At 41.6% G+C, this 22,576-nt stretch overlaps 1 protein-coding gene across 1 annotated transcript in view; it reads left to right on the top strand.

The window, feature by feature from the left end:
• Positions 1-21,657, top strand: part of LOC139714000 (uncharacterized) — a 55,435-nt gene extending 33,778 nt beyond the window's left edge. The window contains exons 6-12 of the mRNA XM_071625725.1: positions 3,948-4,088; positions 10,038-10,198; positions 14,009-14,113; positions 14,854-14,996; positions 17,600-17,771; positions 18,772-18,884; positions 21,530-21,657. Coding sequence (XP_071481826.1) covers positions 3,948-4,088; positions 10,038-10,198; positions 14,009-14,113; positions 14,854-14,996; positions 17,600-17,771; positions 18,772-18,884; positions 21,530-21,653 — 959 coding nt within the window. The 3' untranslated portion in view covers positions 21,654-21,657. The remainder of the gene's footprint in view (positions 1-3,947; positions 4,089-10,037; positions 10,199-14,008; positions 14,114-14,853; positions 14,997-17,599; positions 17,772-18,771; positions 18,885-21,529) is intronic.
• Positions 21,658-22,576: the final 919 nt, after the last annotated feature.

Below are 22,576 nucleotides of genomic sequence, written 5' to 3'. Positions count from 1 at the left end.
AGAAGAAACTGATGATGATGATATGCGTATTTCTATACTGTATACTGACACAATTACGTCTAGTGCAGTGTACGTACATCACACACAAGGTAGATTTTGCATCCTTGGTATTCAGAAAGTTTTATCTAAATTGAAATGGAGTTTTGAGCCATTCTCCATTGTCCAAGATTGAGTAAATAACTGTGTGTCTGAAACCAGTCAAGACATACATTGTAATCTGGAAGATAGGTTCTCAAGAAATGCAGTTACCATTCCCTTCACTGTTCTTGGTATGAGTAGTCAAGATCTGGTATAGACAGAGGGATCTTATAGTAAAAAGGCAATAATTGTTTGATAATTTCCAGCATAAAAAAAAAGGAACAGAAAAAAAAGTGAGCTGCTTGGTCCTCTAAAGCATCCAGTGTTACTGGGAATGTGTGAAGATAAAACTGGAAAAACTTTACGATTGGGAATGATCATTTTGAAGGCTTATGAAAAAAGAACGGAAATCCATGAGTGACTAGATTTTGATACCATAATCCAGTTCCCCTTAGATGGTAGTGTGTTAGTTGTTCTGCACAAGAATGGTTTATTAGCATGAAAGCAGTTGTTCATATTGTATCTTCATAATGACATCATGATTGAAAAGAATAAGAACAAAAAAATGTATGGTGGAGTGTTTTGTCCTTCTCTTCTCATCTCATTTATCTTCTGATGTTAGCCACTGCAGTATGACATGGTGTCTCACTGTACTTACTAAGGTTTTTAACTGCATCCTTTTCATAAATACATTCGGGTGTAGGATTACATTATCCCAGGCTGCTCTTCTATGTTTTCGTATTCTCTTTTTCAAACACGGTGTGGTCTATGAAGTGCAAAAGTTGGAGGAGCAAACATTGGAATCCTCAGACTCAATAAACATAATAATACATCATCTTTTAGCAGGATGTGTCTGTTTCTTTGGTGCATCCCCCCAAATTACAAGCAAACATATGGCCACCCTAAATATGTCATGATGCAAAATTACCAGCTTGTGCTGTAAATGAAGGAGGGCGCCCCCGCACTGCCTGTGGTTTAACGGCGACCGAGTGGAGTGGGAAGATTTTTTTGTGTGTGTGTGTTTGTGAGAGACTCCAGAATCGGGATATGTGGATTCACATGGAGCGCAAAACTGTCTTTGAGTTGTCCCTGAAGGAGTAATGCACATTATGAGCATTGTGATTGTCTCTCTTAAAAAGCAATGGGAAGCATGCGAGCAACAGCAGTCATAGCCGGAGCTATTTTTGGCGTCCACAGCGCCAAAATCCGAGTGGGCATCGGGATGACGTCAGCAATTGTATGTTGACCAAGAAGGTCCGAGTGGTGGTAGATAATGCCTGTGTAGTGATCGAGCTGCCAGAGTGACATTAGCATATGTCGACCGTGAGAGGTGACATCATTGCCCATTGTGCGTAGAATGTTGTGGCGATGAGAGAGGGTATTTTTTTGTGTGTGCATATTTTCCAAAGTTGACTGATCATCCCATTCCCCGCCCCCACCCCCCACCCCCTTTTGTGAATGCAATGAGCGCATGTAACTGTTTCCATGGCAACTGTCCCAATCTTGATATCGCTGTGTGAAAGCAGAAAGCACACACGTACAAACAGGAAACACACGCACATGATTTAAAAGTAGCGTCGGTATTCATGTTCTTCCGATGTAATGCACATGTGCGCTGCTAAACAGGAGAAGTAAACCCTATTTGTGGAATCTTTGGGAAGCAGGCCTACAAGAGGAATGGGTTGATGATTAACGTGCAGCGATTGCGGTATTAAACCGCGAGATGGAAATTTTACGGCGTGATTTTGATTAATGTGTCTTCGATGCCGCCAACCAGTCATACAATCTGTGATGAGCAGTTGAGGAGAATATGTGAACAGTAATTGCTTCACGTGACTTTGCAAGGCTGCCATAATCACCAGTGATGATGATGATGATGGTGATGATGTGCCGGGAATGAAGACCGTTTTAAGAAGAGACTGTAACCACTGAGAAGAGAGAGCCGCTTGTCTCTGGATGTTGAGCATAGCTCTGGGTCCCTCGGCTACTGACACGTGTCTGCTGCCCTGCGCCTCTACATCTAGTTGCGTTGTGACTTTAGCCAAGACAAATGCAGCATGATGTAGTGGTGTAGACCAGACGGACCGGTTCAACCAGGATCAGTGCTAGTGTGAACGATGCTACAGAGGAGCCGGCATTGTTAAACAGAGGCAGGAGATGTGGGATTGATTCATACTGGAAGATAACTTCTACAAGTGAATGGGATTATCGTCTGCCAGTTCTCTCTTGTCCATATTTACCACCCCACCCCGATACTTCTTAGCTTCTGAGTGATATTCTCTTTTTTAAAGAGATATTTTAAGAATAAGCTATAATGCAGAGAAGAACTCTTCATTCCTTCATGTAAATGTAGTTATCTCTGCAGATTGAACTAATCATAAGTTACAAACCTGCAGGTGCCCCCCCCCCCCCCCCCCATCCCCTCTTTGCATCTTGTCTGTGCCTATATGACCATAATCATGTCAGGCATCTCTGTGGAAATCACACTTTTGTAGATTGGCTAGTTTGGCACAGATTCTTTTAATGGAGACACAGCTAGGTGGATGTTTTGTTGTGACAAGGTGCCATGTGGCTACAAGCCTGTGTATTACCAGGATTATGCTGTAGCAAAAATAGAAGTGGATCAGTGTTGGCGTGAATTGTGTAATCATAATCCCTGGAATTCCAACTGAAATTAGAAGTGTCCACACATTTCTGGCAAGCAATACTGTTCTTAACTGTGTTCGAACCGAGCAACACCACCGAAGTACAAATAGTTTGTGCTAGGACTCAACTTTCTGGGTCTGCCTTCAGCGCCATATTTTTTTGAGGGTATGGTGTGATTGACCCTGGGAGTGTATCCAAAGGCTATGTTTTATTTAGAAATCACCTCCGAATAAATACAGAATGTATTTCCACAAAGTGTACATAAATTGTAAATGACACCAGCATTTTTGCGGTCAATAACATCTTTCCCTTTGTTTTCATGCAGTGTTTGTTTTTTTTTTTCTGTCTTGCTTCAGCAATCAATTTGGACAATAGATAAAACTTTTGTGGACTTTGCAATCTTTTACAATCAGTTGAGCATTCAACCCAGGACACTGGTCACAGAAACATTGCTGGCACCCATGTTTTCTTATTTTTCCTCAGACAATATCGTCTACAATAAAGTAATTTTATGATGACTGGCCATTACAAAGAATGGCACTCAAGGTCAAATGTTTTGTTATACAAGTACTGACCTGAAGAGTGCATTATTTAATTGAATATTTGAGTTGTTTAATTGCTTACCAGTAGAATCCCAAAGAGATCAATTATTTTATTTCAGAAAAGACTGACCTCTTCAAATACAACAAAACAAAAATTATGAGAAAGCATTTAGGACCATCTTCGTAATAAATGTTTTGTCCTGACCCGAAACTTAGATACTGGTACCCTATGATTTAGGGTTCAACATACTCATAACCTTAATCTTCCTATTTCGTATTTCTTGCTCCCACCCTTATTTCTGCCCTTCAACCTCCCCATCTCCCACTCTTCCTTCACCCATGCCCCTTCTCTTCCCTGGTTCCTCACATCCATTCTTTCCCTCTCTCTCTCTCTCTCTCCCCCCCCCCCCCCCCTTCATGCACCCCTTCTCCTGAACCTCCTTCCCCTCTTCATCCTCCTTGCACTAATCTCCTTCCGCTCCTCCTCCTTTTCTTCCCCCCCCCCTTTCATCCACCTTCCCTTATTTTCTTTGTCTTCCTACCCCTCTCCCCCCATTGTTATCCTCCTCCTCCTCCTCCTCCACCCCCTCCTCCACCTCCACCCCCTCCATTTCCTTCTATCTCAACCCCCCCCCCCCCCAAAAAAAAAAAAAACACTTCCTCCCTCCTCCCCCAAACAAGGCGTGGTCGAGTACCTCAACACGGAGGTCATCACTTCCAAGCAGAAGAAGTTCAGCCTGGTGACGTTCGTCGACACCCCGGGACTGGTTGATGGAGACATGAAGTACCCCTTCGATGTCAAGGAGTCCATCCTATGGCTCGGTGAGCAAGTATTGAAATGCAGACAGCTACTGTAAAAACAGACATTTTCATACGCATTAAACTTGAACAACATTCACCAAAAGTAAATTGCATGCAAAAGTGTTCGTTCACATAATGTATTGAATGCCTCTGGCGTTTATCGAAAGGTTCATGATGCCAAAAAGGCTGCCGGCTCCAGTTCACAGAAGTTTTATGCTACAAATGCTTTTTGGTTTTACAGTAACATTTTCTAACTTCTTAGTTGAAACTTCTTTTTTTATTCTTATTCCACATTATATGCATAATTTTTATGTACCATATATGCATAATTTTTACGTACCAAGCTATTTTCTTGACCTTCCACTGATTCTCCACAAACTTTAATATGACTTGAGATTAATATGAAAAAAATAATAATAATGATAAATGAAAATGAAGCATAGCCACAGTTATATACTGTGGCTGGTATGATCTTCAACCCCATCTATTGACAGCCGGCAAATCTATTGACAGCCGGCAAAGTTTGCACAATAACAGGTAACTTAAGCTATTCATTTGAGTTAGGAAGCAGACAAGCTTTTTCAAGATACAGGTAGATGTTTCATTTTCATTAGAAAGATGTCATGCCAAACCACAGAAATGTTGTTTTGGAGACCTAACAGGCTACATGTAACTTGGTAAAGTTTCACATTATTTATAGTGAACAACCACTTTGATTAGGTGCAACTGAAACTATCAAATAAAACTGTACAAGGGGAATTCACATGGCAGTTTGGGATTGGGATCATTACCAAAGTTTACTGATTTATTGTGTGAACACCAAATTTAGATTGAGATTCGCCTGGGGATCCAAATCCTACTATTTGTGAGATTTTTCCCCAGTAATGTGATGTTTCCAAGTAATTGCTGTGATTGCTCCACGCTGGTTCCCGTCAGAATGTCGATTCAAACATCAATGTTTTTTAGCCCACAATGCGTGAGCTTTTATTCTGCGTAGGCGGCTATAGTATGGTCCATTTCTTACAGCAGCGATTCATTCGTGCCACACATAAACGGGTCAGCTGTGAGCGCACACAGTGCATACCGATGGCGATGTGTATGTGTGTGTGTGTGTATGTTCAGGCCCGGGCCTGCATCGAGTGTGCTGCAATGCATGAATGCATGCGATACACGTGACTATGCGGCATGCCGGATGGCTCGCTGAACACCTGGAAGTCAGACAGCGGTCAATGTCGTTCCACACGGGTGGATTTGTGAGATAATTTTGGTCGTCGTGTGAACGGCTGCCCCCAAAATCATCAATGTTTCGATAGCAATTATTCTGGAGAAGTTTGCCTGGTTTGAGCAGTGATTTGAAATGCAAAATTTTGATAGTGATCCAAATTTCATTCCATCTGTCGTTGGAAGGTGCCTAATGATCCTTTACTGAGCAGCTGAGGAGAGAAAATGATAGCATTCAGCATGAGTTCATGATATTGAGCAACTACAAACCTTCCATACAAGAGAGCAGCCCACGAGGATGCCACCAGCTCCTCCTAACTGTCACGTTGTCAGAACAGAATCATTATTCTTCCATACGAAGGGGGTGCCGATGGGAACAAATGACTTATTTATTGCCTATTTAAGTCATTTGGCTCGAACTTTTTCCTTCGCTCTGCACAGAATGATGAACATTATGTCATCATATAAACAACAACTACAACTGGCAAGACCGATCAAGCTCTCCCTCGCGTTTTGCCGTTTGCGATTTTGGAAGTTGATATGTGGGCAAGGCGAATCTTCCTCCTGAATCAAAAGAGGGAATATTGATGCAAAGAAAACTGAGCCGTGCCCATGTTAGAGACTTACTTCTCAAGCAAATCCGAAAGTTAATGCAACTGCGGCCCTGTCTGTCCAGTCATCATTGAGCTGGAACCGTGGATTGTGAGAGACATGGTGCTAGCAGCAACTACATTGAGAAATGCTCAATGGTGCCGTCTGCATATGAGAGCTCGTCATACAATTCATAATGTGCGCCTTCGAGTGTAAAGATTAATTGATATTCCAGACACCATTATGTCTGGAAAATTGTTTATTGATTGAGTTTTAAAAGCCAAATGCTTTACTCGGGATTTTTTTTTTTCTTTTCTTTTTTTCGTCTCCACGGTGGGTAAAAGTAATTCGAGACTAATCACGTGTCATTAGCTTCTTGGTTGTTTTCTACCTCTGAGTGGGACTAGCAGACCACAGTGGTGAGAAAAATACGCAACATGCCCAAAATCAACATCCCACTGGAAATCGAGCTCCACAAACTCTCTCCGTGAGAGGCGAAGTCGTTGAACCCTCTCTTCGTAGTAGCCATACATTTTAATTATCGCTGGGACTGACGTCACGCAAAGTGCCTTTTTAGGGCCGTGACGCAGTCGAGATTACGCGGATTGGGGCGTGCGGACAAAGGGGCGAGACGCCCAGTGAAGATTCGAGTGTGTGATGGAGAAAGCAGAATGAGACAGACAGACAGACAGACAGATAGAAAGACAGACAGTTGGACAGAAACATATGTAAACAGTGTATGTTTAGACATACGTATCTTGCATATAGGCCTACATATAAACAGTCAGAAAGACATTTGTACATACATAGAATGTACATACAAACAGAGACATACAAACACCCACACATACACCCACATTTTATTCTCGAGCATCATATCACTATTTTATGCATTATTAGGCAGTCATTCTCAAGGGAGAATCTAACCACAAAAAAAAAGAAGGAAAAGAAAACAAAAAGCAGGTCTTATGTCCTGTTGTGTCTGCTCTGGCAATGGCACATACTTCTCCGGTCGTCTCTGTCAAGTATCACCAGAATGCACGACGGCTAAATTCTACGGCGGTAGATTTCCTACAATGCCATTCACTGGGAGCAAACATGTTGTTTATTCCAAAGATGGGTAACCACAGAAATATGAAAATAGATTCCATCGGAAGTACAAGTGTAGCTCCTTCAGCCCTCCCTCTAGCTTCTTGGAGTAAGTCCCTTGGTGCTCAGACAGGAGAAAAGCTGTTTGTTTGTTTGTTTCTCGTGAATGTTTTCCTGACATTTTTATTTGATTATGATCATTCTCAGTAGCAGTAATTTCTGCAACAGACTGGTTTATCATAAATCTCCTGAATATTCTATGCATGCCTTTGTTCCTGACAACTGTAAATCTTAAAAGAAAGAGATTATTATTAAGCAGAGGGGTGAAGATATGAGGGATGTGAGTTTTCTTCAATTTGACTGCCCTCTGTACAAATGAAATTTGTAAGATTGCAACTGCTGATCTAACATTTTAACAAACGTGTCCGAAAGAAAAAAAAAAGGACAACCGGGAATCAAACATGTCGTCTGGTTCCTTTTTGGCGACATGTTTGTTAAAATGTAGATCAGCAGTTGCAATCCTACAAATTTCATTTGTACAGAGGGAAGAAAACATGAAGAAAACTCATATCCCACAACTGTAGATCTTGTTAGGGTCTTGCCTTATACACAGCGACAATTGATTTGTGCGAACGCCATCCCAAGGATCAAAATGCATTATAAGGGTTACTCCCGTTACTCTGGACCAGTTTGAAGTTAGTCTGAAAAGAAAGAGTGAAATCTTATGAGCACAACAGTGAAAATTTGATCAAAATCTTATTAGAATAACAGGAAGTTACAAAATTGTGAAAATTCTGTTGATTTTTGCGAAAGAATTCTTGAACAGTTGATATGAATATAATGCGGACAAGTGCGCCAACTAACAACAGTCAGTCACTGCGTTACCTGCCCCCACGGGCTTGAAAGGTTTCGGGTCATGTCATGTTTGATAAAGATGCCATCTTGGTTTCTCGTTATGACTCCCGGTCTTTTGGCTGCCAGATCTACTAACCCATTTTCCTCTCCTCAATGAAGAGTTGAGTAACCTCCTGGGCAATGTAGGCAGTAGTCTTTGTAACATGACGTGCACCTTAAAATGATTTTATATCTACACATTCTTGTACCATTATCACATGTAAATACATCACACAAGTCATTTGTAAGGAGTCCAGACTGTTTTGGAGTACAAATGTTCAATATTGATACAAAAGCAGGAGTCCAGGGCAATTGATTTTAGCGTGTTTACATGTAGACGCATTCGTGCAGGCACAGGTGTGTGCATTTGAAGGTGGCAAGGTTCCGTGGCAAAAATTTGCATTTCGGAGGGGGCGTTTTTCTGTGTATGTGTGTGTGTGTGTGGATAGATGTGCTTGCCAGAATGTTCCGATCTATCTGTTCACAGTGTAAACCCATCTACGTCTGGAATGTCTGCATGAAATGTCCTCAACTGTCTGCTATGCTGTCTGGCACTTCTAAAGATAGCAGCAAGGGACACACACACACACACACACACACACGCACACACACACACACACACACACACACACACACACACACACACACACACACACACACACACACACCGGTACTCTCTCTCTCTCTCTCTCTCTCTCTCTCTCTCTCTCTCTCTCTTTCTGAGCCAATGTGTGAATGACAATCACATAGACTATTGACCTGTGAAATGAATTCCAGGTTTTATGTACAGTGTAAGTTTTGGGCACTGAAATTAGAAAATTGCATTGTTTGAAGAAGATGGAAAAAAAATGTAGGTGAAGAGAAAAAAAATATCAGTCAATACAGGTGTATGAGCATGACAATTGGCAAAAATTAGTTAGGGCCTGCATTGTATTCATTCACCCAAATATTTGCCATTGTTCAGTCAATCTATTATCCTTTCTTTATTGATTTATAACATATGCAACACAGAGAAAAGCAAATAGATTAAAAATAGAATGTTTTTATCTGGACTGCAGATTTTCTGCATGACTTTCATTGTTTTGGCTTCAATACAAAAGTTCTCCTGTTTTGAATTATTAATGGCTGTGCAATATCTGTTATTTTCTATACATCTTGAAATCTGAATAACTCCTCAAGTCCCAGAAAATACTTTTATGTGATTTTGTGCTGTGCGAATTTATATTGATTTATATTATTCATTGTGCATTTATCATAGAGTAGAGAGAAAAAAGGCCTATTTGAGGCCTATGTTATTCATATATTATTTCTTGTTTTGGTCAAAGAATTTTTAGAAGCCTCTCTGTTGCTAACAATTTTAGAAATAGCAGCACATTTTAACAAATGACAGTTCCTGTTTTGCTCCAAAGTATTTGTGATGTTTTGTCTGAATTTTGTGCAGAATTGATTAATCTCACCAGATCCATTTTATCTTTTGTCCAGTGTGTGATATAGGCCTACAGTAAAATGTGGTGTCAAATTAATGGTGATAAGGTCGTATAACTTGGACAGTACAATTCTCTTTGTAAGGCAGTCCTTCACTCTTATGTTTGTCAAGATGTAACCTTTTGCATAGATGGTTCAAGTTATTAGTTGTGATGCCTAAAATAGAAAGGCAGCCTACTTTCAACTTTCGATTCCGGTCTATTAAAGGCTGCCAAAGAGAAACAATAACAGTGTGTCCAGTTAGTACGTGGTAGATTTACCACCATTCACAGGTCGCCTGTATGTACAGAAAGAACACGGCTGTATCAAGACTTAACTTGGTTCTTACATGTACATGCAGGTGGCTGCTATAGACAGGTGACCACTAAGACAGGTTTGACAGTGCAACAATTAAGGAAGAGCTGCTAGTACAATGGCATAGTGGTTAAAGCCACAGACTGTCCATACCATACCAAGTTCCCTGGTTGTGGCAGTTATACCCCAAAGGCGAAGCTCTTATTCCTGCTGCCTATAGTCCTTCAGAAGAAAAAGCCATCAGCTTTGTCCTTTCTTGCTTACAAGCATTCATTATTCCTCCCGAGCAGCCACCTAAAACAGTTCGGTATACAAAAGAAAAATCTAAAAATTGTACAGGCCCTCTCAGTCCCACTCATAAAGATATCTCGTGGCATCCCTTCTTTTGATTTGCAGGCGACCTGGCGGATCTGATCTTTGTGTTCTTCGACCCCATCGGTCAGGCGCTGTGCAAGCGCACCATGAACATCGTGGAGGAGCTGAACAACAAGCACGCTGACCGCATTCATTTCTACCTGACGAAGGCCGACGAAGCAGGCCATGAGAGTGACCGGCAGGTACCATACAATGTCCCCCACCCAACCCAACCCCCCCCCCCCACCCCATTTTAGCCACATCAGCATTGCTAGAATTTACTAGTGAAATATGTACTTTGTCCTGTACATATCTTTTGTCACTTCAGATCATTCTATGAACCACAGGAGCAATAGACCAAATATTTTGTGTTGACACATTTTCATGACGTTAGCAAGTCACACAATATTCACAATTAACATTGTCTCCAAGGTGAAAAAATTGCTAACTTTGTTCCTTGAAAACTTCAAAATTTCTGTCATATTGGTTCTGAATGGAGAATTAAACACTCAAGAAATTGTCGCACAAGATGCATTTTGTCAAATGTTGTGCTTGCAAAGCATATGCCACTTACAATATTCATACATACACACGAAATAAAAGTTGAAATGCCTGTACAGTATACTGTACAGGCATGAAAATATACAGGGAAAATGTGCAGGGTAATTGTTTAAATTGCTCATGAATTCCTCCCGCAATCAAAGACTCTTTCTGTCCGGCCCGCAAAATGATTCTTGTCAGCACACCTCATTTCTACCCAAAGTTTATCCCTTTCACCGTGTGCTGGCGTCAACAGATTTCCCTTTGGAACGAAAGTTTTGCAGGGAATAATATTATTGTGGTGAATAAATCCTCAAATCTTTAGGGATTTGGCAGATTTGCCAAAGATGCAAAAATGAAAATATCAAACCAAACCAGATCATGCAGTTAAAGCTTCTCACACAGGTTTGGATGTGTGGGATGGTATCGTGCATGAGACTTTCCTTCTGCAAAGAAAAAAAGAAAGATAATTAATGTATGATCATTTTTTTTTTTCAGTTCAGACCTGACTTAACCACTGAAGAGCGTTTGTTTATAAATAGCTATTATCTTTTCCTGGGGCTGTTAGTGTTCCTCTGGACCATCTGCTAAATGCAGTAATACAAAACCAGAACCACTCGAAATTTTCATGAATTGCTAACCATTAAAGGCATAATTTACCATTTGCAAATGAAACAAAAACCCAGCATTAGTGCTTCAAAATACATGTAGTTCTAAAATGTGAGTTAGGGATAGAAACAACCAGTGTGAAAATTTGAACCAGTATAATCGTTGTTAAGTATTGTTAAATATACAAAACTTGAACAATAGTTATAATAAAAATGTTTCCAGACTAAACTGTCTACCATTATGGCTTAATGAGTAAAATAGTGACATCTCCTTATATTTTAGGCTTTATTGCAAAAATTTCATATGGTCGGATGTTTTGTGGTACAACTGACCTACACATATGCATCAAAAGTGATATCTTGAATATTTTTAAAATCACTCCTCCCAAAGGTACACAAGACCTTTAAAATATGAGTATACTACATAAACATGTGTGATGGAGAGGGAAAGTTTTGCATGCATTTCACTTTGCGAATCTTGGCTCCTCGCAAAATTCGCGACAGTTTCACACACGCAAACATTTCTGGTTTTGCGGTATATTACAAACCCTAATACGAGTTGAGCATAATGAAGCTTTGTGTGCCATGGGAGCAAGTACTAGTGTAAAATACAGGCAGAAGGGAAGTTGTAGGTAGTGTGTTGCTGGGCTCTCACTCATCGTTCAGTGTGTGCCCAAAGTGTTTATCAAATAGTGACGCAAAACGGACTTCTTCCACTAGTGCATAGTGGTATAGATCACATCAGTGTTAAGATAAGAGCCAACCAAACTCTTGCAGCGGCTGCCCTCGGAGAGAGAGATTGGCCTGCCATCAAGACTGCGAATCCACTCTCATCCTGCCACATTTACATGATAGCATGTCCTGACCCATCTGTACTGAGTCCTGTCCAGTTCATAAAATGCCAGAGTCTGGGAAAAGACTAGCACTCCTGCAGGTGTACCCTTGTATTGTATTCCCTCTTCACTCCACACACTGTGAGAGAGTCTGCCTGGCGTAGGGTCAGCCAAGGCCAAAGTGGGGGGGTTTGGTTGGGGATATTAAGGTGTAGTTTTATCTCAAGACTGACGCAAGACTGATTGGGGTAGCACTGTTATAACACCAGGATATGTTCGCATGCATTTTAATTTTGTGACTTTCGCGAGAGCCAACCAGACCAGTACAGATCAGAGTGAAAAAAAGTGTAGAATTAGACTGGTATCCGTTTGAATCCAATTTTATGAGGTGAAATGAGCCCCTCCATACATTTAGAGTGGTGAATTATAATTGTAGCAATGACATTTCTGCCTCACACATCTTCTCTTTCTCTCCGTCCATCTCTCTTTCATTCTTTCTTTCTCTCTGTCTATCTTTTATTTCCCCTTTCCTATCCCCTTTTCTCTCATTCCAACTCTTGTTTGCAAAATGATCCAAGTTCCTCACAAGAAAATCGGTAGAAAAACACAAACAAAACAACAACAAAAACATTCCCCTTGCCGTACAAGGAATATTGACTCTTTCTGTTGTATTATCTCCAAAGCAATCAATGACAGAAACATTACATTTTTCTGTGGGTCTTCCCTCCTCCGCCCCCCTCGATCCCCTCTCGCCCCCCTCCATCCCCTCTCGCTCTTCAGAGGTATCAATTGCAGTGCTCGGCACGAGATGAATCGAAATTGCTTCTAATGTGTTTTTGCATCTATTTTGCCGGTCTAGACATACAAATGAGAGCTTTCAATCACGGCTCAGTCGAATGTTGCGTATTGATTTTTTTCTATCCCCCCTTTTTTTTTTCTCTTTCCACTTCGCTTCGATAATTTGAACGAAGCATTCTCGCAAAAAGTATTGAGTATTGCGCTCGCGAGTACCGGCAAAATTTGCTATTCGATGATTTTGATAGCTATGCATGACTTGCATATTGTGAGCATATGCTTCCGCAAAGTTTGTTTTTTTCTTTTTCTTTTTCTCCGTCTAATAAATGCCCAGACCAGTGAATCTGTGCTGTAAGATTGTGTTAAGTGCTGTTATGACACAGGCTCATCTGTGAAGAGAGTGTACATGAATGTATCGTCTTTTTCTTCTTTTCTTCTCTGGCCATTTTATTCCCCGCACCATTATGGACGAATCACAGACAAGACTGAATGTCTTCAAGAGCACTAAACCTTCCCATTTCATTCGCTGGAGGAGTACAAAGAAATGAGAAGAAGAAATTGTTTATTCACATTTCAGTGACTGTGTTAAGGTGTATTGTTGTAGCTCTGTATAGATTGAAAGTCAACCCTTTGTCAATGGTACGACTTTATGTGCGTGGAAAAGGCGAGGGCTTTTCTCACCAATCCAGACGGTAACTGGAGGGCAAAAACTGAGATACATAATATGCAATGTAAGTTCAGGGATCGTGTTTATTTTGCATTTGTCGGCTTCAATCAATATTTCCCATACATGCCGACTGAAGATACACCGTGGAAGGGATCTTGAATTCCACCTGGTAATGGACTCTTGATTTAGGAGATGTATTTAATATTTTGTTTGTCGCATCCACGAGAAACAGAGAAGACTGTCTTCTGTGTTTCCCTCATGTTTCAATGTCTGTGGAGTACAGTATTTGTTCATAGAAGAAATTACTCTTTATTTCTTGAGTAACTATTCCCTTCACATCTGAACTGAATGAATTCATGCCTTAATAGAATGTTGAAGAAAACTTATGAAAGCATAGAAGTTTTACCAGTGCTACTGTCATAATTGAAATTTTCTTTCAGAGTCTATGGAATGGCAGTGGTGTCAATGAAAGGCAACGAATATGAATTATTTTCTTTAAAATACAAGGTAGTGATGACAGTCTTGTTTGTTCATTTTTTTAATTTTTTTTGGTCATCTTTCTCCCGGCAGCGTGTGCTCATGCAGATTGTCCAGGAGCTGTGTAAGAGGCCGGGACTGAACCGTGCCGGCTTCAACATGCCTACCATATACATTCCCACGCTGTCGTCGGGCAAGGTGGGTATATTGCACTCAAGCATGTACACATGCATGCACACACACACACACACACACACACACACACACACACACACAGACCATGATAATTGGTTCACCTCGGACCCATCTCAGCAGGGTTGAATGCAAACACGGAACCCAGGGAGCATACGTCAGAAGGGCATGGGGTAGGGGTAGCAAGGTGGGGGTGGTGAGGGGGGAGGGCGCGGTTGGAAAGAAATATGTGTTATCCTTATGGTTCAAGTGTCATTGGCTTTTTTTAATTTCCCACCCCCACTCTTAAAAACATATTGCATACCATATTGATTACCATTTGGTTGAAAAACAGGCTTTGCCATTTCCATCAAAGTGTCTTCATTGATGATTGTGCTAGTCTGGTGTGTTTAAGGTCAACTTGAAATGCCAACTCTCTTTTTTAGAAAAATAAATAAATAAAAGATACAGACAAATGAGACCCAAAGAAATGCAGTGATGTACTTAAGTTCAGCTTAAATGTAAGAGACTTCCAGCAATATTTCCACTTTTGTACATCAGGGAATGAGTTTCTATGATGAAGACTCTATTTCCTTCGCACTTTTTATATTGTGAGCATGGATCCATTTGTATCCGGATAGATTACTAACCCAAAATCAAATTTTATGTTAAGCCTCCAAAAAAGTTACCCAACTTCACAGAGCCGAGACCATCGCAAATTGGAACCATCAATATTTTTGTTGTTTGTATGTTGTTGTCTTTTCCAGAGCCGCTGCGCCAACCAAATAGAGGAGGTGTGCAAGCAGATTGAGAAGACCATTAACAGTACGGTGCAGAACACGCTCAACACGCTGGAGACGGACTGCGAGAAAATCGCCAGACTCATCGATGACAAGCTTGAAGAGGACAGGTATGGCCAACACGCCTCTTTCTTTCCTTCTCCCCGTCATCCTCATCCTCTTCCACTACCACCATCACCACCACTGGCACCAGCACCACAGGTGCCTGCACCATTACTTCCACAATTGCCATCACTACCACCAGCACCACTTAAGTTATTATCACCACCACCACCACCGTCACCATTGCCATCGCCATCCCTGTCACCATCATCACCACCGTCACCATCACCATCATCACTGCCTCCGTCCTCATCACCATCGTCACCATCACCATCATCACTGCCTCCGTCCTCATCACCATCATCACTGCCTCCGTCCCCATCACCATCACCGTCCCCATCACCATCACCACCACCATCACTACCACCATCACCACCACCATCACCACTGCCTCCGTCCCCAGCACCACCGCTACCACCACCATCACCATCACCACTTCTTCCAGGACTACCACCACCATAACTGCTATCATCATCACCACCATTACCACCACCATCACCACCACCACCATCATCATCACCACCATCATCACCACCACCATCATCACCACTACCATCATCATCATCGCCAACACCACCACCACCATCACTGCCACCATCACTACCACCATCCCCACCACCACCACCCCCACCACCACCCCCACCACCACCATCATCCCCATACCACCACCACCACTGTCACCATCACTGCCACCATTAAACACTACACAAAATGTGCTGTCAGTGGGACAAATGTATAGTGGATGTGGCTCTGGGGTCCATTTCATTCAGAGTATCGAAATGGATTGCAAGTTGATGGAATTTTCAGTCAACATATCAACTAAAATGCAATTATCCGGTTTGGTCATTGGCCAGCTACTGCAGTATTTCACTGCAATATTTCAGCTTGCATAGACACCAAAATCTTTTCCTGAAATACGGCGCTAAGTCTTCTTAATAGGAGCAGATCTAGGGCTCTGACTCATCTTTACATCTACATTGTATTTATCCAATCCAATTTCACATCAAGTTTTCGACAAATTACATAGGTGTAACATGAATCTACTGAACAAATATAGTATTGAATTGTGCAAATACTGTGTATTCTGGATAAAATTTCCCTGAAAATTAAAGTTACAGAATGCTTTTGATTCAGTCTAGAATATGCCATATTTATATTTTTTTTTAAATGTGAGATACTAGTCAACACATAAACACGCACACACATGCACACTACACACAGGCAAGTACACTATAGCCCTTTTTACATGTGTGTTTCTTAACCCCGTACTTTCTCTGACCCAGGACTATCATTAGTCCCGTACCAATTTTTTCAGCTTTTTACACTCGCCAATAAGTCCCGTACTAAGCTCTTGTCCGGGGCTAAGGAGAAAATTGACCTTTTTACACTCGTATTTCTTAGTCCGCTACTTTCCAAACCAAATGCATATTCATGATTATGCTGTGCACTGTACATGTACACGCACCCACCGGCAGCACTTGATTACCTCGTTTCTGATTGGTCAGTGTAGGTTGGACTTCGTCTCCGTCGCTTAGTCCCGGATTATTTTTTCGTTCTGTTCACACTCGCTTGCTTGGCACCGCAATTGCGGTGCTAACCCTGCTATTTTGCAGGGCCAAGATAGTACGGGACTATCGGTGGGGCTAGCCCACTTTGGCAAAAACGAGTGTAAACAGAAAGTGGGCTAAGGAAAGTCCGGTACCAACGGTGGGGCTAAGGCCCCCCCAGCCCCACCAATGGTACGGGACTAAGCAAAAATTTGCAAGTGTATAAAGCCCTTTGGACAAGCTTGCATGCACACATTTGCACACAACAGGGAGAAATGAAAGAGAGAGAAGAGCACAGACCAGACCGTCATAAAGACAGCGTCGATTAGACTATAATGCAGGTACCTGCAGCAGCCAGAGTAAAGAAAATATGAGGCTAAAAAACAGGGTTAATGAGACAGTATCATTATCGCTATAAAAGAGACCTTGATTTCACAGGCATTTTTAGTGCGTTAATAGTAGGTATTCAGTGCTCTCTGAATATTTTGGGCCTCATTATTTCCTTCCTCTTTGTTTTTAGATTCCCGAATGTCGCGAGTCGGGTGCTGTTTGTAAATTTTACAATACGCAGATACAGACTGTATATCAACTTGGATCTCGACATGAATGTGACATGCAAAGTGGGCATTTCTTTGTTCAATAATTGCACTCTGCGATCGCAAATTTAACAACTTGTGAAATTGTCAGGAAGTCCCAATTCACAAAAACTTGTCTCTCTAAATATCTGCCTTTAAAGCAAGACATTTTCACAAATTGGACATGGCATCCCTTTTCACGGCATGAAATTTTCGCACATTGCCAAGTGCTGACATTTAATGCATATAGGGTAGACAAGAAATTTCACATGCATTTTGATTTGGCAAATTTTTGCTCTTTCGAAAGTCACGAAATTTAGATGCACACGAAACTTGTTTGGTTTTATTTATGATTTTATAGTACAGTACTGTATAGAATTTAGTCGCTTGAGGGCATATGGGCTTGCTGGTAGAGTGCGTGGCTTGTTAAAGACGTACGATTCTCAAATGTTCTACCCCACTCTCTTCCGTCTGTCCATCTGCTTCCAGGCAATCCAACTCCTACAACCTGCGAGCCAAGGGCAAGTCCATCTTCTTCTACGCTCTGGGTCTCCTCATCCCACTCCTCCTCACCATCAACTTCCTGGCCAGCACGCTCTCCGACGAGTTCACTGGCAGGATGCTGGGCGAAGAGGGCGCCGTCATGCTAAAGTCTTACTTGGTAAGAACAAAAATGAAAGAGAGAAAAGCAGCGTACGGTAAACAATAACAGGAGTAAGAGTAATCATTAACCAGCATCAATGCAGTGTCATCTCAAAGTTGTTACTCGGATCGATTGAAATGTTATACACCATTAGTCTGCATGCTCAGCTCTTGCTCGCATTAAATTCTAAAGGGCCTGTGTGTTGTAGTCTGTGCTGTAGCTTGAACTTACAACTGCCAATTTTATGCCACAATGATGCAGAACAAGAAGAAAAGGGGAATTCTGTTTGCTGTTGGTGCTTTAACAAAAGTATTCCAGGATAGGGAGTTACACAGAAGAATGAAAGAAGGAAAAGAAGGGGGAAAAAAAAAAACAAACAGGGGCCCGTTTCATAAAACTTGTTATCAGTGACAACTGACAGACAAATTTGCTCCCAGCCAACCAGATGGGATTTCAGTAGCTTAAAAAACCAAAAAGTTTTATGAAACCAGAACCACTTCAACCTGTTGAGGACGAGTCGTGAGTATACTTGGGCTGGTGTCTATGGGAAATGCATGTTGTAGCAAAATCAGTCCACCCTCAATGCGTTAAAAAAAGCACATTCAGGTAGTTTTTCCTTCTTTCATTCATACTCTTGATCTGATGGTTTGAAACAAAACTGCTCACATCCCATCTTTTCTGGTTTGCGTCTGTGTGAATTTAGTCTTTTATGTGTACATAACCAAGTTGTCATGTGTTCCATTCTGTGGAGTTTCTTTGCTCTTGGCTCTTACATGTATTCTCATGTCACACGACTTCTTCTCGACGCTCAAGGACTTCATTGAAATTTCGTGCATTGCAAGAAGAAGAAGGATCGTTCCTGAATTTATTTGTTGGACACTACAGTCTTTTTGCCAATGTAATGACTTTTAGTTGCGAGACATTGGATGATTACTGTTAATGTGTGTGCTGTGTTTCCCCTCCCCTCCCCTCCCCTCCCCACCCCCTTTTCCCACTGGGGAATTGTTTCCCCCACCAGGCTCCTATAGGAGGGATCTGGCAGACCATTCCCCGGGAGTACCATTTCCACGCCATGATCTTCTTCGCCGTGATCTGCATACTGCTGCTAGTCCTAGCTCAGCTGTCCAGAAGGTGAGTGAATGGGCAAGGGGGAGGATTGTGTGTGTGTGTGTGTCTGTGTCTGTGTCTGTGTGTGGGTGTGTGCATGGCTGTGATGGCTACTTAGTCCCACAAACTGATTTATTTGTTGTTGATTTTGTCCTTTGGGTTGTTTTTTTTTTCTTTTAATGATGGGGATTAGGAGTTTTGTCCATGAACACATCAGGAAGTCAGTCCACTGTTTTCAGAATTGTTGCACATTGACAAAAGACCGGTAGAGATGCATGAAATGTTACTAGTTTCTTAGTCTCATGCTGACTGCCTTTGTGAGTCTGTGTGTGTGTTTTACATTTCTAGATGAAGTTTTCCCTGATTAGCCTGGCAACCATGAAGCACTGTTCAAACATACACAAGGCCAGCTGCCACAAAGCAGTCGAAATCCTCGCAGATGGCGGCCAAATTACGGCCGTAATTACTTCCTCGTACCGGTCGGGAGCCGGTGGCGTGGGTAAACTCCCGGCAGCAAATCGTGCAAGGTCACGGCGCCTTGTGCCGTGCAAATTGGCTTCCATATGTAGTAACCACCTTCAGTTCCATTTGTTTCTCTCAAATGGGATTAAATGGACTTTTAAAAAAAAAACATATTGTTCCATAACAAAGCATTACTTGAAGGCAGCATACATTATAGGTTGCTGTGTCTTTTTCTTTGAGGCTAAAACGCCAGCTTTGCTTGCTATCACCCGGGACTGATTCAAACAATGGTGCATATTCCATGCGATGAAGAACATTTTTTAAAATGATGTACACATTGGTCAGAAAACTTGAAAAGGTAGCATAAAACTGCACCTTAGTGACCATCTGCATACAAGGTACGTAGAACCTGGCAGTGTAGATAGATCATGACATGTGAACACAACATGTGATCATCAGTCAATAGGCCTACATTATTTTAAACTCACATATGCAGCTGCCACATGGGTATGAAATTACACTAGTAAATTCTTTTAGAGCAGTTTGTAGTCTGTACAAGGCCATAACCTCTGTGTCAGACCACCTTTTTTACTCTTTTTCCTAGGAATTTTTTTTTTTTGCTTACTACTTACGGGATTTGAGATTGATGTGAGATACATTCTTAGGATGATGATATTAACTGTAGATTTTCTCTTCTTTGATATTATTTATAATCTTCACAGTTTGAACAAAAAGAGGAAGCTATAGTAACTCTAAATTTAGCAAACTCTAGAAAGCATCAATGACCAAAGAACTAAAGTACCTTGTTGCCTTTATTTTGTTTGCAAGAGAAAAATAGAACAAACCATGAACTGTTCCCCCCCCCCCCCCAAGAATATCTCACGAGGGGTACAGTACTGTTAGGGATTCATGAGCTATTATAAATCATTTCCACTCATGTTGTCTTCATGTGCAAACTCACACAGCCAGACAATACATGGCCTTGCATATCGGTTTTAATGTCTACCTGTACAATGTACCAGACAGTTAGTTGTCTGCTTGAGGTGATTACCTATGTATATCAGCTACGGCAGATACATAGGACGTAAGTCACCCCCCCCCCTGAAAAATAAATAGGGGGGACCTTGAGACCATAATAGCCCTTCAGCTAAGAGTAGGACATACATAAATAGGCTCCCATTCACCATCAGAAACTGATACATCAGTAAGTCCAGCTCAGACATCAGTGGGTAAGGGGTGGGTGAGGGGTAGGGGGAGGGGGAGGGGTAGGGGGAGGGGGAGGGGGAGGGGATGCAGAGAGGAGTAGGGGAGAGGGGTTGAGAGGCCGTGCAATGGTCTTCCAGAGTTACTTATCACCTGACTTGCTGGAACCCAGTCGCTTGTTCATTTTTCAATCTCGTTTCCTCTTTCACCCGCCACTTGAAACTGCAAAAGAAAACGACTCCTGACAACAGAAATCATTTATACCGCACTCTTTGCATCCACGCGCATACTATGCAAAACCTGATATTTTGTTCTTCCTTTGGTATATGGGCCGGCCACTTGCCATCTGACCATAAATGGCACAGCCTACCCTAAAAATAGCATCACTAGGTTTCAATGAGAATACTGTGGCAGAGTCTTTCAGTTACGGGTATCATCTGAACAGGTGTTGGTGGGGCGAGGGCATGAGGAAGGCAAATCTCATTTCTTCAGTCAGTGATAAAGCATCAAAAGTCCTAGGACATATTTTGTGGTTTCGAATATCTCAGGGTTTTTTTCATGGTTTTTGTATCGTTTCTGTTGCTGCACTTCATTTTGATCAGTACCTTTGAGGGTTTGGGGTTTTGTTGTTTTTTTTTTCTCTCAATATTCTGATCAGGAAATCAGCCTTTCTCAAATAGGTGCCAAATAATTTTGCCCGTCATGTTTCAGATACCGACTTCCTTCCTGGTCCTTGTTTTTCCTAGTAAGAAGGTGCTCCGGCATTCAACAATTCTCTTGGATCATTTGCCCTAATGCGAGTTCATGTTTGTGCCAGAGATTTGTCGTCTCCTTAGTAAAACTAAACCCATGAATTTGCAGAAACTGGATTTTTGTGGTTTTTTTGAGGGACCAGTTTGATGATGATTAAAAGATTAGAATTTCTGCTGCACAAATTTCCCAGGACTCTTGAATGGATTAAAGCCCAAAACTACATTTCCTTTCTATTTCATATCATGTGACAGGTTAAAGCCCACACTTACACGAAAGGACAAGAGGTACTTCAGTGAAACCAAGGCCTACATTCAGGACAACATCAAAACAGCAAAGGTGAGAAATCGGGAGTTCCTGCTCAGCTTGGGTCATTGATGCAGTGGAGGGTGGGAGAGGAATGGGTATTGGAAGGGGGGGGGGGATGGGTAAGAAAGTGAAATGTGTGGGAGGTGAAGGAGGCATGGGGTGTGGGATGGATCTTGTCGTCATGAGACTGACAGCATTTTTCATTGATTGACTGACATGACACTCTCACTTGAGAGAGTGGTAAAAGGGGCCAACATGGTGTCGGACAGCTGCGGGAGAAGAATTTTTTATAAAAAGATGAGAAAGAAGTTTCCGAAATGGAGAGCAGACTCAATCAGGACTGCGTCATCCCATTTCTCACTTTTTGGGAATACTGAGATAATGCTGAGATAATGCAGATAAAACAGAAAGATACCCTGGAGGACTTGTAATAAAAAGTTTTCTAAACCCCCCCCCCCCCCCCCCCCCCCAAAAAAAAAAAAAAAAAAATGAGACAGATGCACAGATGGAAATGAAACCTATACAAAGCTTCTTCTGTGACTTGAGTGAGCTCAAAATATGGTTGAACTATGTCTTCTTTTTTATTTGTCTTTCTTTTGTTTTTATCTTTGGAGTGGAAATGTTTGAGCTTTTTTTGCTATAGTTTTCATGACTTTATCCTGTATTTTGTCATTGTGATGACAATCCCAGTAAATAGTGATGGGAATGCCACTGAATAGCTTTATATTGTTGTTGTTTTGTTTTTTGTTTTCTGATGGCTGAAAAAAAAAAAGTGTGGAAAATGAACAAATAAATATGAAAGGAAATGTTTCTTTTAGGATATAAATGCATAAACGCACTGACAGATGGAGATATCATGTAGATGGATTGCTTAACCCACTGAAGATTTGTCCCGAGGAAACTCGGGCAGGTGTCTATGGAAAATGTGTGTTACAACGAAATTAGTCAGTCCTCAACAGGTTAATTGGTCCGTAAACTGGTACAGCATTGCT

Source organism: Diadema antillarum, unplaced genomic scaffold (genome assembly GCF_040938485.1).
Source record: "Diadema antillarum isolate AM-2024a unplaced genomic scaffold, OU_Dant_1.0 seq00002125_RagTag, whole genome shotgun sequence".
NCBI lineage: Eukaryota > Metazoa > Echinodermata > Echinoidea > Diadematoida > Diadematidae > Diadema > Diadema antillarum.
This window is presented reverse-complemented; position numbering and strand designations above follow the sequence as displayed.